The sequence below is a fragment of the Haliotis rubra genome, unplaced genomic scaffold (genome assembly GCF_003918875.1).
Source record: "Haliotis rubra isolate DU_JTF1 unplaced genomic scaffold, ASM391887v1 Scf1351, whole genome shotgun sequence".
Classification (NCBI taxonomy): Eukaryota; Metazoa; Mollusca; class Gastropoda; order Lepetellida; family Haliotidae; genus Haliotis; species Haliotis rubra.
This window is the reverse complement of record NW_025765283.1, coordinates 156,791-171,937: the sequence shown is the minus strand read 5'-3', so window position 1 is coordinate 171,937 and position 15,147 is coordinate 156,791. Positions and strand designations below refer to the sequence as shown.

Below are 15,147 nucleotides of genomic sequence, written 5' to 3'. Positions count from 1 at the left end.
TATTTGTATGAATTCCGAGACAGTTGCATTCTCTGTTTCACGGAGACATGGCTATCACCCTCCGTGGACAGTAACACCCTCTATTTGGAAGGATTTGGTACTCCAGTTCCTCTAGACAGAGATTCAGATGCTACAGGGAAATAAATCTATTGGAGGAGGTGTATGTATGTATATAAATGAAAAGTGGTGTCGTCGTCAGACAACCAACGCCGGGGACAATAAGGCCTTTGCTGAGGACCTCAACACTTTCTACAGCCGCTTTGATTGTCACGATTTTACCAATGAGAGAGCTCAAGTTAGTGAAGCTGTACAGGATAGTGAAAGTCGTATCCATACATCAGAAGCTGACGTCATTCAAAGCTTCTCCAGAATTAACATCAGAAAAGCAAAAAGACAACCTTGACGGCATTGTGTTGAAGGAGTGCAGACTTCAGCTGTGTGCAGTTTTCATTAGATTGTTTCAATTCTCAGTGAATACACACGGTATTCCATCGGTCCGGAAAACATCAGAAATTGTACCAGTTCCTAAAAAGACACAACCTAAAGAACTCAACGACTACAGGCCAGCTGCTCTCACATCTATAGCAATGAAGTCGCTGGAACGCATTTTGTTGGGATATCTCCGACAGGAAGTTGCCGACATACTGGACCCGCTTCAGTTCGCGTACAAGTCAAGGAGAGGAGTTGTTGATGCCACATTGTCACTCCTTAATAATGTCTATACACATCTAGAGACACCTAAGTCATACATCAGGATCCTCTTCGTTGACTTTTCATCTGCGTTCAACACCATCCAGACACATATCATGATACAGAAACTGTTAGACATGGGCGTTAACTCATACCTCATCAAGTGGATCGAAAACTTTCTTGTGGACAGACAGCAGTAAGTGAGAGTTAACGGGGCTGTATCGAGTAAATGGACAACCACACTGGTGCCCACAAGGCTGTGTAATATCTCCTGTTCTTTTCACCCTCTACACTAATGATTGTGCAAGCTCGAATTCAACCTGTTCAACTGTAAAGTTCGCAGATGATACAGCAACTGTCGGCAAACTGAACGACACTGATTCCGAAGAACTGTATAAAGAGGACATTAATCATTTCACGACTTGGTGTACAGAAAACCACTTACTCTTAAATGTCACAAAAACAAAGGAACCGATAATTGACTTTCGGAGTAAGCCCACAGAAATGCTTCCAGTGATTATCAACGGTGAATGTGTTGAGACAGTGTCAGTGTCAGAGTATAAGTATCTGGGAACCTTCATTGACTCTAAGCTGAACTGGGACTCTAACACTGAAGCCCTATACAAAAAGTGTCAACAACGACTTCATCTCATGCGTAAAATGAGATCTTTTAATGTTCACCCATTTGTGATGTCATCTTTTTATGCAGCATTTATTCAGAGTATTTTAAGATTTTCCTTCCATTGTTGGTACGGGTCTCTCTCAGTTCATCTCATATCTAAAATAGACAAAATTGTTAACACTGCAAGTAAAATCGCTGGAGTCGGATTTGAATGTTTATCATCAATACATGAGCAGCAAATCGTGAATCAAGCTGTCAAAATTATATCTGACCGTACTCACTACTTAAATTCGGAATACAAACTCCTCCCTTCAGGCCGCCGCCACAAAGTTTGAATTGTAAAAACAGAGAGCCCGTACATCCTTTATACCAAGTACCATATCTCTTTTAAACAAATGTGAAGATACCTAAATCAATGAATTTATGTAAATATGATTTGTATCTCTCTGTTGTGTCTGTAGCTCTGCTGATGTAACATAAATTCCTGAAAAGGCATTAAAGAATCATTCTATTCTATTCTATTCTATTCAGTAGAACACAACACTGAACGTCTTTGTATAGCCCACCCTTTATCTCCTACTCCACTAGTCGAGATTCTGGTCCATAAAATGGTTCTGACTATACAGTCGCAAGCCTTTCTCAAATCAATAAAAGCAACAAACGTAGATTTTTTCTAAGTTTCCGTGTTTCTAACATCGATGAAAGAGTCTGTACATGGTCTATGGTCGATCTCATTTTTCTGAACCCATTCTGAGAGTCATGGAGGACATTGTTGGTTTCAGTCCATACTTGTAGTCTCTCGTTCAGGACACAACAATACAGCTTGTATATCGAGGTTGTCAGAGTGATGTAATCATTATATATGTTTTAAGAAACCAAACTCATTTAAGCTTAGCACTTAAAATGTCCATATATGCAGACTTGGTCTCGTCGCTATATGGCTGAAGTAATGCCAATGCGACCTAAAACTCAACTCAACTCGTCAGAGTGATGCCTCCATATGCATGGGGGTCTCTCGGGTCCACGACTAGCCGCACAACACGTCCGCTTCTGTCGATGATCTGTGCCCGTCTCCCAGACTCGTCTCCCTACTGATCATGTCAGTCAGGTTTTATACATAGAGACATTACGCCACGTTGTGCAAGGTCAATTGCCTATGCACATGTACATACACAAGATCCGCCGACGTAGGGAGGCGTTAATCCCAGTCCGTCAATCAAAACCGGCGCATGCGTCAATGTTTGCCCATCAGCAGGCCGGGCCTGCTGTCAGACTTAGGTCCGGGCATCCTGGTTCCCGGGCCTCTTATTAGTTTATAGAACAGAACAGAACAGAATTGTTTATTCTCAAAAATCATACAGAATGATATAAAGAACATACAGTCGTTTAAATACTATATCAAATGGGTAGGTATTTTGATTTAGAAGTGGCTAAGCACAGTTTTAGCAAAAGGTGAAAGTTTCAATAGGAGTGGGGTATAGTTTGATTTCATAAGTGAGATAAATTTGTCCATATGTGGATTATTACAGAAATAAGAGGGAAGAATCTTCTTACGTTCGACATTAAGCTGTGTACAGGATAAAATAGCATGATACTCGTCACAAATAATATTATTTTTACAAATTGTACATGTTTATATACACTAATGAGAGGCCCGGGAACCAGAATGATGTCCGGGGTCAAACGATGCCTCCGAAGCGATGCGCTTTAAATTATGCCATTCACAGTCGCTATATCTATTACATATTGCTGCAATTTGATGTGTATCTTTAGCAAAACCATTACGGTCAAGACAAAACAACTGAGGCGGATGAAGGAGCGCGACAGGTCTAACGATCAGTTAAATGTCTGCACCATGGTTCAGAAAACCTAGGTCTGCCTGCAGATGAGAATATGCACGAATTTACACACTTTTCACATGTGCAGAAAATCATTACCAATAGATGACAACAAATAGCAGTTTCAGACTTTGCAAGTGTTATAAACACGGACAATTCTTGCAACTACCAAATTGTTTTTGCTTAACGTTTTCAGTCACTACTGGGCACTGAGTTGGTAGGCCATAAAGCTGAAATGAGACAGGCGAGAAAGCCGTGTCACAATGTTAACAAATCTGACAGCAATCTTGTTTCGGTTAGGGTCAACCGATATAGCAAAACTTGTTACATGAAAGAACAATGTGGCGGATATTGTTCCCTTTGCTCTAGATATTCTTAAATTTGTCACACATTTTAGGATGTTTTAAGTTTCAAAAGCACAATATGAAAGCCTACAGTATCTCATTAATAGTGCAAAATATTCGAGGAGTAACATTTTTTTATTCAAACGGAAATATAGTCAGTGTCAGCAGTTGCCTATAATACAATATCAAAAATATATTATCAAAATTAATTCTTATGTGCCTATAAAACCATGCTTTAAATATTTCAGAATTTTTATTAAGAGATACATGGGATCTTGAATTGAATTCCCTTCCTCCATAGGGATCGAATACGACAACTGTGTGACAAGAATAGTGACTTTCTGGAGAACTGGACGGAGTGACATAAAGTAATTGACAACATGAATTATTCACGTACATTTATATTGGTACATTTTAGGAGCGATATTACAACTGCCATTTGTATTAATTCACTTGATATGATAGCAAGGTATGTTTTATGAATCATGCTTTCTTTAGTAAATGTGAAAATGTGTTAATTTATAAAATAAATAATAATCTAATCAATTATTAATAATTATTTAAATGATTAACATATCAGATTCATATGATTTTAAGGCAGGGAACAAAAACAAAAACATATCATGGCAGGGCAATCACTTGGTATTAACTTAGTGTGTTGGCTCCTTCTTTTAAATGTATTTTAAATAATATATTTACTAATAAGATAATTCTAAAAGTGATTGCTAGTGTAACACCTCCAGGGGGATGGACTTGAGACAACACAAGGCGCAACGTCAAAGGATGCTAACCTTATATCTTGAATATACTTGTGAGATAGGGCGAATACTTAGTACACAAGTTGCAGAGTCCGGCAGAGGCTACCAGGGGAAGGCGACGAGGTGAGGCTGGCACTTGGGGGGTAGATGGCTGGATCGACTGGTCATTTCGTCCCTTCAAGTCCCTGGTTTGTCTCTTCTGCTTGTCTGTCCACGTCCTTCCCGCTATCTGCCGGCTCTAATCTACTTGCCTATCCTCCCTACTTTCATATGCATATGAATGATAAATAATTTGCTTAGCTTGCAACATTTTGACTAGTCAGCAGTTCCACTGGCATGATCTGCCCTGGTGGCCATGTTTTGATAAGTCGGCAATTCTCATGGCCGTACTCTACTTGGGCGGCCATATTTTGCTTAGCTGTGAGTGACACATCGCTGGCAAGTGTCCAGACATATCGCTGCAAGTGTGACAAGTGTCCAGTGTCCAGACACATCGCTGACAAGTGTCCAGACACATCGCTGACAAGTGTCCAGACATATCGCTGACAAGTGTCCAGACACATCGCTGACAAGTGTCCGGACACATCGCTGACAAGTGTCCAGACACATCGCTGACAAGTGTCCAGACATATCGCTGACAAGTGTCCAGACACATCGCTGAAACGTGTCCAGACATATCGCTGACAAGTGTCCAGACACATCGCTGAAACGTGTCCAGACACATCGCTGACAAGTGTCCAGACATATCGCTGACAAGTGTCCAGACACATCGCTGACAAGTGTCCAGACATATCGCTGACAAGTGTCCAGACACATCGCTGAAACGTGTCCAGACACATCGCTGGCAAGTGTCCAGACATATCGCTGACAAGTGTGCACAAACAATAGTGTTACACTAGTATCACAACTCATCAAAGTTATTTCAACAGTCAGAGAAATTGAAAAAGCAAAGGCTACGTTTTGGTCACACCTTGGTAAGGGTCCTGGAACAGAAGAACTTTATTAAGTTACAACAATCTCATTTGACTATTGATGTAACGGAATGAATATTGAAACATATATTTAACCCAGATTTGATGGAATGCTTCTTATTAATCATCAGCTTTTGAGGAGGTTACTAATATTTGAAGACTGAGCCAAAGCTAGTGTTTATTAAGATGTTGGTTTTTGACAAATTGTACAAAGTTTGTTGATGGTTATTTGGAAAACGAGCTTCATATTAAATTGCACACTGGTTTGTAGGAGGTGAGCGCTTCAAGACAATTTCATGTGTGTTTTCCTAAAGTTTTGTTTTCACTTTCACCAATTTTTGAATCAACTTTACTATAATGTTTATGACACTAGTAAGTATCTCAGAAAATCCAATAGATCACAATTAGTGGTATTTCCTATAGGGATATAGTCTCAGATCTAATAAAACAAAGATTATCATCGTTTAAGAAGCAATAATGTCAATATGTAATTGTATTGACGAGAAGCTTTGAACATAGGATATATTCTTTGCACCTTATGTACATTAGTAGTTAACAGTTAAATATCTCTGATGAAAAAGCGATATATTTGTATTTTGTGTAACAATCTATTTCAATGCTAGTTAATTGTTCGGATAACTGTGGATCTTCTGTTTAAAGATTTTGCATCTCTGGTTTCCTGTTTCTGGAAGATGGGCACGTCAGTGTACAGGTGCAGACTGAATCTTCTTTTGTGTTCTGGTGCTGTGACATACCTGTGCATAAACGCTGGCAGTTTATGAAGTCGAGTATTGTGGAAATTTGTATCTAAATTAGGATTCCACAACAAAGTACATATAGAAAAATAAATTGGAAAGGAAAATTAAAAAATGGATTTTTTTCCTCATATTCAGTGTCATTTTAGGTTGGTGTACACATTTTGGAGAGGGAAACTTTACTGAGAATTGCTGCAGATCAGCTGCTGAATATTTGGTCCAGGTACATCCATGGAAACATACTGTTTACAAGCCCAATCACATTTTCCAGATTTCCAAATAAGATCAAATAAGTTATGCTGTGATTGATTTGTTTACAATAATATATATTAATGAATACAGACAAATAAGGTGCACTAATTAGTAGACGGGAAATATTTTCTGGGGTTGTTTTTATTTACCATTCTTTCAATTCATTACAAGATAGAAACCCATGTTTTCAGATTATTGATTTAACTAAATTTGAACAACGGATAAACACGTAAAGGCACCACGCGCAGCGTTGGCAATCTATTTTTAGATACCGAGACGATCTGCAACATAAACATGTGGTTGCGTTCTCGGTTTTTATAAAATTATGATGGAAATTTTAAAAACAAACAACACCAAACAGCAAAATTCATTTACCCTTCACCTGCTAATATCTTTGACGGAGGTGAATAGCCAGATAGATTAATTGATTCGAAAGAAAATACGCTTCCTACTCTCAGCAACTGGCCGAGACGATTTTTCATCGGGCATGTAACTCATTTTCACTCGCCAATTGCAGTCTGCCAATTAAAATATATAAAAAATCACATCCGTATAACTTTCCTCTTTAAATATCATTCACAAACGGTGGATACCAAAGTACCACAAGCAGAATTCATCAACAACGTTCGCAGTCACGCACGTTTCGCCGGCGGTGACGCCATTGTGATTAGTCAATGGTTGTCCCCCCCTCACGTAAATATTGAAGTGGGCGGGGCTTATCGGCCTGGGTCCCGTTTCACAACGCTCTCGTAAGCCTAAGATCTCGTAACTTTTCTCGTAGCATTAGTACCTCATATGTTACAGGGGGCGGTGGGGTAGCCTAATGGTTAAAGCTTTGGCTCGTCACGCTGAAGACCCGGGTTCGAATCCCCACATGGGTACAATGTGTGAAGCCCATTTCTGGTGTCCGCCGCCGTGATGTTGCTGGAATATTGCTAAAAGCGGCGTAAAACCAAACTCAGTCAGCCAGTCAGTCATATGTTACAGTATAGGAGGCACGAGAGTTTTGTGAAACGGGGCCGGGACTGGATCGGTCTATTGACATTTACTCATAGCATTCAGATTAACCCCCTTGATACCGAGTTTCTTTTCAGGCGCACATTTTCATACGGTTTGAAAAGTGAACGTTGTGCGAGAATTGCGCTCGCCTTGTCCTGGATCTACGTACGGCTACGAATTTTTTTAATGTGGCATCTTTACGGAAAATGTGAGCGAAGAAAATACAGCCTGATATCTGAACGAGATAAGTGTATATGAATTGGGTTTATGTGCTTGTGCATAACGTTATACGCTCAGCATTAAAAACCACTCGCAATAAATGTCAAAAATGGATTTTCTTCTATGACGTCAAACGACGACAGAGAGGTCATACACGTAAAATGATAAGGGGGCATAACTCCGTTATGCGTAACACTAGGTCAATGAAACTCAGATCACTTGGAGAGGATTTGTTGTGGATACGGACGCTATATTTTGGTTATGTTATGTTCATGGTGAACCAAACTATTCCAATTCAAAGTTCCCCAATGTGAGCGGATGCAGTTTGGTAGTTTCACAATTTACAAGAAAAATGACAACGTATTACATGTGAAAGCACGTAATAGCGATTTGGATGGCCCTATCCGATATATATTAGTTCTTAGATTCCCATATTCTCCTGTTTGTGTAGATGTAATTTGACTAACTTTGCATCGTTATTACCAGAATACTAGCCATATTTTCAAATGTAATGAAATTGCTGAAAATAATACAACATTTTAGTTGACGTCATTGCTTGTTTTATGCATTTTGCGACGTCGGAAAACGACGACATTGGTATGCTGATTAGTATATATCTCACCTAATTTCCATTCATTGTATAAAAGGTCTCTTCTTCTACGTCAGAATTTAACACTCTTTAGACAAAACATAAAATGACTGATTTTTCCATTTAAAAAGTGTCCTGAATATATCAACAATTAGACGGTTTGACAGCGTATCTTCTTGTGAACAACACGCGCACCTGTTTGGCATCAATTTAACGTAAATAAAAATAATATTTCACAACACCCGAATATTTTGTTTGGGACAAGAATTTTGTTTGTTTATGATTATGTAGCTATTTCTCTTTATACGTATGCGATGAAAGATGCAAAAAGATAGCTTTTTATATATGGAACTATATATTAGAATATGGATGTAAGATTTGTCCGAATTAACACATGAGATGGTATATATATTTTTCAACAATTTTCCTATAAATGTAGTTAGAGTTTGATATCCTGTCATCTGCACAATATTGTTTAATCGAATATGAATTGATTATATTATCGAAAAAATGATAGAGAATCATAAAACGTTTCCAACAAACGCGCACCTGGCCGATCAATATGCATCATTCTTTTGTCTATAAAACGACACAAAATTATGCAATGAACAAGACAATTCCTTTAAATAAGTGTGCATATACATTTCATACCATATATAAAATCATTTTCATTATCATTATCAGTTTTACATATAAGGTTGAATTAAATCACCGTTCATTAACCTGTTCATATGAAATTGCATTATTAGTCCAAATAAATTGAATATTGTACATCATAGGAACTAAAGTAGTTGCAGTTATGGCTACGCTTGATCTTCTAACACTTGTGTAAAGGTTTAGAATATGGTGTATTGCACTAAATATGTCAATTTCTTATGTAAATATGATTCAAACAATCGAAAACTTTCACTGAGTAAAACACCGTTAACCCTATATGCACGTATGATATGATATTGAACAAGGCTAAATGTAGATACTGAAGTCAGTTTCGTGAAAAAGTATCTGAACTATACGCAAAATCACTATAATACTGACAGTGTAATCGGAAGGATTGGGCGATTGTGTTGACTCTTGTTCAACCGACCTTCACCTCAAAGAAATTGCCTAATATGTAAAACAATGTTGACGTATGACATCACTACCGCTGACCGATTTCTTACAAAATGTCGGCTTTGCTGACAAGGGTACACAGGATTTTGCGAGGACCCTTCCATTGATTCAGGGATCGTTTGTACATAAATATGAGATGTGAGTAATCTGAATGATTCTGACTATCTGTGTATTGTTATATGCTTTTATCGTTTTCACTATAAGTAAGAGAAAAAGCCAGAAATGCAGATAATTACCGTTGTCGTTCTGCGTGATTTTGCGTCAGTCATGGCATCACGCTGCACGGAAACTTTGACAATTTCTAATGAATTATCAAATCATTGCATAGTATCTATTTATAGTTTCCTATTTCTTGCTACGATACTCTTTCCATGCATATTCCAAAGGTATTGAGCCATTGCAAGCAATGAATAGACGGTTGAAATGTTGAAAAATAGAATGTTGAAAAATTTCAGAAAATGCTACACAGTGTAAAATCGGAATTTGTGTTTACATTTCAGAGAAGCGCAGTCATTCAAGCACAACGTTCGTTTTCACACCCAATATGTTTCGTCTCATTTTATCTAGACAGTTGGTATTGGTGACAAAGACCAGTTGCAATTTGATTCTAAAATGTATGTGGAATTCAGTGATGCATTTTTCTAAGCTGAATATGAAATATACGTGATGTAATAGGCGTCTCAATACCGGCCTCGCGAAACGTGATTTTGTAATCACTGTCCAATATGGGGAAAGCGCTCTACGGCGTTCGTGTAAGTGCATTTTCGAAAACATCCCGACCGATTCTAGATTCGTCGGCAACGTTTCAGAATTATAATTAGCGATTTCATGTAAAGCTGATATCAGTGATCATGAATATGTTATTTTTGAAATTCAACACTCCCAGTATTTATCCGATTTTCACATTTCAAAACATACAGCAAATAACGCTGTGAATTGCGATTTCGTACTGTGTCACAAATGGCGACATTTTCGATGGAGCCTATTTTGAAAGGTCATTTACAACACTTGAGCTTTGTCTAAAATAGTAGTGGATGGTATCAAGAAACAGGAAATTTTCCGCAGAAATCGAAACTGTGAAGTGTATTTGTGTGCGTGGGATATTTTGATTTTTATTGGACTTGAAATTGAGGGTTGAAGGGGAAGGACATATATGTCCCTGTGGCATCCAGGGGGTAAGGGTCCTGCCCGGAGGAGGATTTATGATAAGAGGGGATACACCAAATGTTTGCTGAATACATTAAATAGACAAAGGGGATATAATTTCTGTGTACTTTGTACATGCTGAAAAAATGATGTCGTTTAAATATTTAATAGTTTTAAAGAAAGTTATTCAAATGGTCTACTCTATGACACAATGGTATTAATTGTTGGACATCGAGATTTCAAACAAGGGTGCTTACTTGCCACATTCGAAGGCTTGGGTATAACGATTTATGTAGAAAAGTAGCGAACTTAGAATATCGACACTTTCACCGATGGCGAGGCAGATATACATTTAGAATTTGTTGACATAAGAAGCTGTTTGAAAACAATCGACTCAAGCTGAATGTTACACTGTGGTTATAATTTAGTTACACTGTGCTGAAATAATAACGTTGTAACTCTGTATACAGTGTATAAGTTTGTGACACGCGACGTCATCACAGTGCGGCACTGAGCGGTAGACAGCCAGCTGACGTGAACAAGATACGTTTGTATAACACTATATATTTTCTCTGGTGTGTTAAATATTGGTATGATATGTATTTGCTTGATAACGCGGATTGCATGTGGATTAGGAATTAATTAGTTAGCTACATAAATTTAATTAAGGATTGACTTTGTTTTCCCCCGGTTCATTGAGGTATGAATAGAAAACCCGATGTGCGACCTTTCCGACTCCGATGTCAGTATAACTGCTCACATGTACAAATCTTCTATGTTGAAGCTTCGGCTGACCACACACTGGCACGAGTACCAACCAGTTTATAAATATATAGATGGGTTCTTTGTCTAACTTATTCACATTTACTGTAATGTTTACAAATAATGAAAACAAATTTGTGAAAGAAGGCCCAGATTGTAAATATATAGATGGGTGTACTTTATCTTGTCCTTTGCCAAGGCTTAATTGCGTAATTAATATAACTCGGGAAAGATGGTCTGTCATTCCCCGTCACTCGTTAGTTATTGTCTAATTACCTGATGCCAGAAATCATGAAAACAATCTCGGGAGAAATACGTTCATTGTAACAAACTGAAACTCAACTCCCGTATCCCTGTCTGTCAGCTGGGTAACAGCCATGACGTCATAGGCATTGTGACGTCACCGTCACTGTACATTTGGCGCCCCGTCAGCTGGGCGAACATGGCCTCAGAGTAGATCGAGATGTAAACAAACAGTTTGTCGTCTGTTTGTCACATATCTGTGACTCAGTTTGTCACATAAATCACATATAAATGTCCGCCACTATGTCAACTTTCATGTTGTATATAAATATTGCACTCAGTCAACAATCTTCTTACCTGATCATGAAAACATCCACATGAAAACAAATCACAAAATGTCTGAAAATGTTTTCAACAAGTTTTATTTCTCCTCAAACACAACAATAATTCTAACCTTGGTCCCACAATGTAAATACGACGACGTGAACGGCACACACCACGTCAGTGTCAGTAACAGCATCATCACTGTCTGCACCAAATCACACGACTTCACCGAGCAGCACGTGACACGAGGAGATCCACCAGTTGATGACGTCCCCAGTCTCTCGCCATGTCGGCCGCTGTCTGCCCGCCGTTGTTCCTGGCGTTGACGTCCACCACGTCCAGGGACAGTATCAACCTCACCGTCCCCACGTCGTCACCCATACAGGCCCAGTGAAGGATGTTGTTACCGAGATCGTCCACCAGTGACACATCAGCTCCTCTACTCAGTAGCAGCTCCACCACCTCTCTGTGTCCCTCCTCTGCTGCCCACATCACAGGTGTCCGGCTCCACCGTCCTCCTCTACAGTTGACGTCCACCCCGTCCAGGGACAGTATCAACTCCACCGTCCCCACGTCGCCTTCCACACAGGCCAAGTGAAGGATGTGGTTACCGAGATCGTCCACCAGTGACACATCAGCTCCTCTACTCAGTAGCAGCTCCACCACCTCTCTCTGTCCCCGCCATGCTGCCCACATCACAGGTGTCCAGCTCCACCATCCTCTACAGTTGATGTCTACCTGTCCCAGATCCAGGACACGCTTCACCTCGGCCATGTTCCCATGATAGCAGGCAACAAGAAGGTCGTCAACATGGTGGGGGTCGGAGTCTTTCTGTGTCACTGTAACAGAAACTTGTACATTGTACACGTGATGTCACTGTCTATCAATACAATACAGCAAATGCTTGTATATTGTATCTAATATGCGTGGATCGAATGTCAGGTTTCAATTTTGTCCATTTTGTAACGTCTGGAACAGTGCTTATCTAGTGAATGAAAACACATTTCACATTCTGTATTTACTGTTTCAACTCCTTCACAATAACTTATCCTGATCTGTGATACAAGTGTTGACACTGGCGTGACATTCCAGTACCACAGTCCTGCCTACTGCTCTCACCTCCTTGACGTCGAACAATAACTTATCCTGATCTGTGATACAAGTGTTGACACTGGCCTGACATTCCAGTACCACAGTCCTGCCTACTGCTCTCACCTCCTTGACGTGGAACAATAACTTATCCTGACCTGTGATACAAGTGTTGACACTGGCCTGACATTCCAGTACCACAGTCCTGCCTACTTCTCTCACCTCCTTGATGTGGAACAATAACTTATCCTGATCTGTGATACAAGTGTTGACACTGGCGTGACATTCCAGTACCACAGTCCTGCCTACTGCTCTCACCTCCTTAATGTGGAACAATAACTTATCCTGATCTGTGATACAAGTGTTGACACTGGCGTGACATTCCAGTACCACAGTCCTGCCTACTGCTCTCACCTCCTTGACGTGGAACAATAACTTATCCTGACCTGTGATACAAGTGTTGACACTGGCGTGACATTCCAGTACCACAGTCCTGCCTACTGCTCTCACCTCCTTGACGTGGAACACTTCCATCAGTTTCTCTCGCTGTGGCGGTGACCCCCCTCTCCTCCACGTCACTCGAGGCTGAAGAAAAACAGTTGGGTTTCAGAAACGACAGACAGTAGTTCTATACATTATATTCAGTTTGTGTTTAGTATTATATGTGAAATATCTGCAGTTTAGAATTTGAGTTTGTAACATTAAAACATGTGTGTATATTCTCACTGCCAATGTAGATATACTTGGATGCTAGTTTTTTTGTGGTACAAATATATTCACAAGACCTATACATTATATCCAGGTTTTTGTTGTACTCGATCTTTATATTCTGTCATGTTGAAGTACTAGCTCTATACAATACATTCAGTTTGTTTAACAACCGGACCTACACAGTACATTCATGGGATCTGCTGCTATAACAATCAGATATAAGTATGTATACCAGCCTGAGTCAGTGAGTCTAATCTTAAAGGATGCGCTCAAAGGTAATATAGTTGGGACACTGTTCGTTAACTGATTTTATCCCTGTTACTGCACTGTAGCAAACACAATGTTCAGACAGTCTCCAGTTTTACCTCCATGTTGATCAGCTTCATCCCCGGTTTGTTGATAGGTCGGCCCTGTCTTTAAGTCACCAGCCTCTGGAGCAGAGAATATGATTCATAGAATATTGGACTTCATGTAATCTACATTCTAACAGAGAATGGTCTCAATCTGTTCCACCTGCCCTATTGACAGCTGTCAATACATACTCGCCTTGGCAAATACATTTGGACACAATTACTTTGAACACAGATTTAATGACCTTATAATGGAATTTGCTGGTGATGATATAATCATTTTGAGACAAATACTTTTTATAGTGTCATTGGGCATAAGTATTCGTCACTGTACATACTTTCCATACACTTACATGCTAATTTGGTGCAGCTAGAAAAAACGTCTGGAATTTATTCTTTTTAATCTTGTTCATATTTTGCACATGTGTCATGAATCATCTCAGTTGCACAGACATAATTTCCGTTTTATTTTCCATTCAGTATTTCAAGAATGACCACACTTTGAATGATGCGTGTCATGCTTATGACAATGTTTAACATGGCGTCTATGGAGAAAGAATACACTATGTCTATGTTGTGTCATGTAACTACAATGCAGAAAATACTTGAAGGAACATTACATGGAAAATATATATCTGTGACCAAGATGGTTTCCTAACAACCTGCAAAGTTTGACAACCACATAACGAAAACTGAATTAATGACAATCATTACAGCTACACTAAAATAACATGCAAGTCTATGAGCATTTTGCCGACTGACGAATACTTATGTCCCATGACTGGGTGGTTCAAGAAAGTTGTTTTTCTCATTTGCCGCTTTGTAACAGTAGAGAACCACGGTGGCTTCTGTTGTACGAAACAACCTTAGCGCTTAGGTGATAGTAAGTCCTATACTTTAACAGGGACCAGGGATTGTCATAACGCTAAGGTGATAGTAGGTCCCATACTTTAACAGGGACCAGCAATTGTCATAGCGCTAAGGTGATAGTAAGTCCTATACTTTAACAGGGACCAGCGATTGCCATAGCACTAAGGTGATAGTAAGTCCTATACTTTAACAGGGACCAGGGATTGTCATAGCGCTAAGGTGATAGTAAGTCCCATACTTTAACAGGGACCAGCGATTGCCATAGCACTAAGGTGATAGTAAGTCCTATACTTAAACAGGGACCAGGGATTGTCATAGCGCTAAGGTTATAGTAAGTCCTATACTTTAACAGGGACCAGCGATTGCCATAATGCTAAGGTGATAGTAAGTCCCATACTTTAACATGGACCAGCGATTGTCATAGTGCTAAGGTTATAGTAAGTCCTATACTTTAACATGGACCAGCGATTGCCATAACGCTAAGGTGATAGTAAGTCCTATACTT

General features: G+C 39.4%; 1 protein-coding gene across 6 annotated transcripts in view; it reads right to left on the bottom strand.

Moving 5' to 3' along the window:
* Positions 1–11,704: 11,704 nt before the first annotated feature.
* Positions 11,705–15,147, bottom strand: part of LOC124267977 (chromosome partition protein Smc-like) — a 71,734-nt gene continuing 68,291 nt past the window's right edge. For 4 of the 6 annotated variants that reach the window (XM_046702978.1, XM_046702977.1, XM_046702980.1 and 1 more), the window contains exons 21-23: positions 13,788–13,853; positions 13,222–13,296; positions 11,705–12,461 (exon numbers count right to left, since the gene is read on the bottom strand). In XM_046702978.1, coding sequence (XP_046558934.1) covers positions 11,848–12,461; positions 13,222–13,296; positions 13,788–13,853 — 755 coding nt within the window. In that variant the 3' untranslated portion in view covers positions 11,705–11,847. The remainder of the gene's footprint in view (positions 12,462–13,221; positions 13,297–13,787; positions 13,854–15,147) is intronic. The other 2 variants (XM_046702982.1, XM_046702981.1) reach the window with 2 other exon arrangements.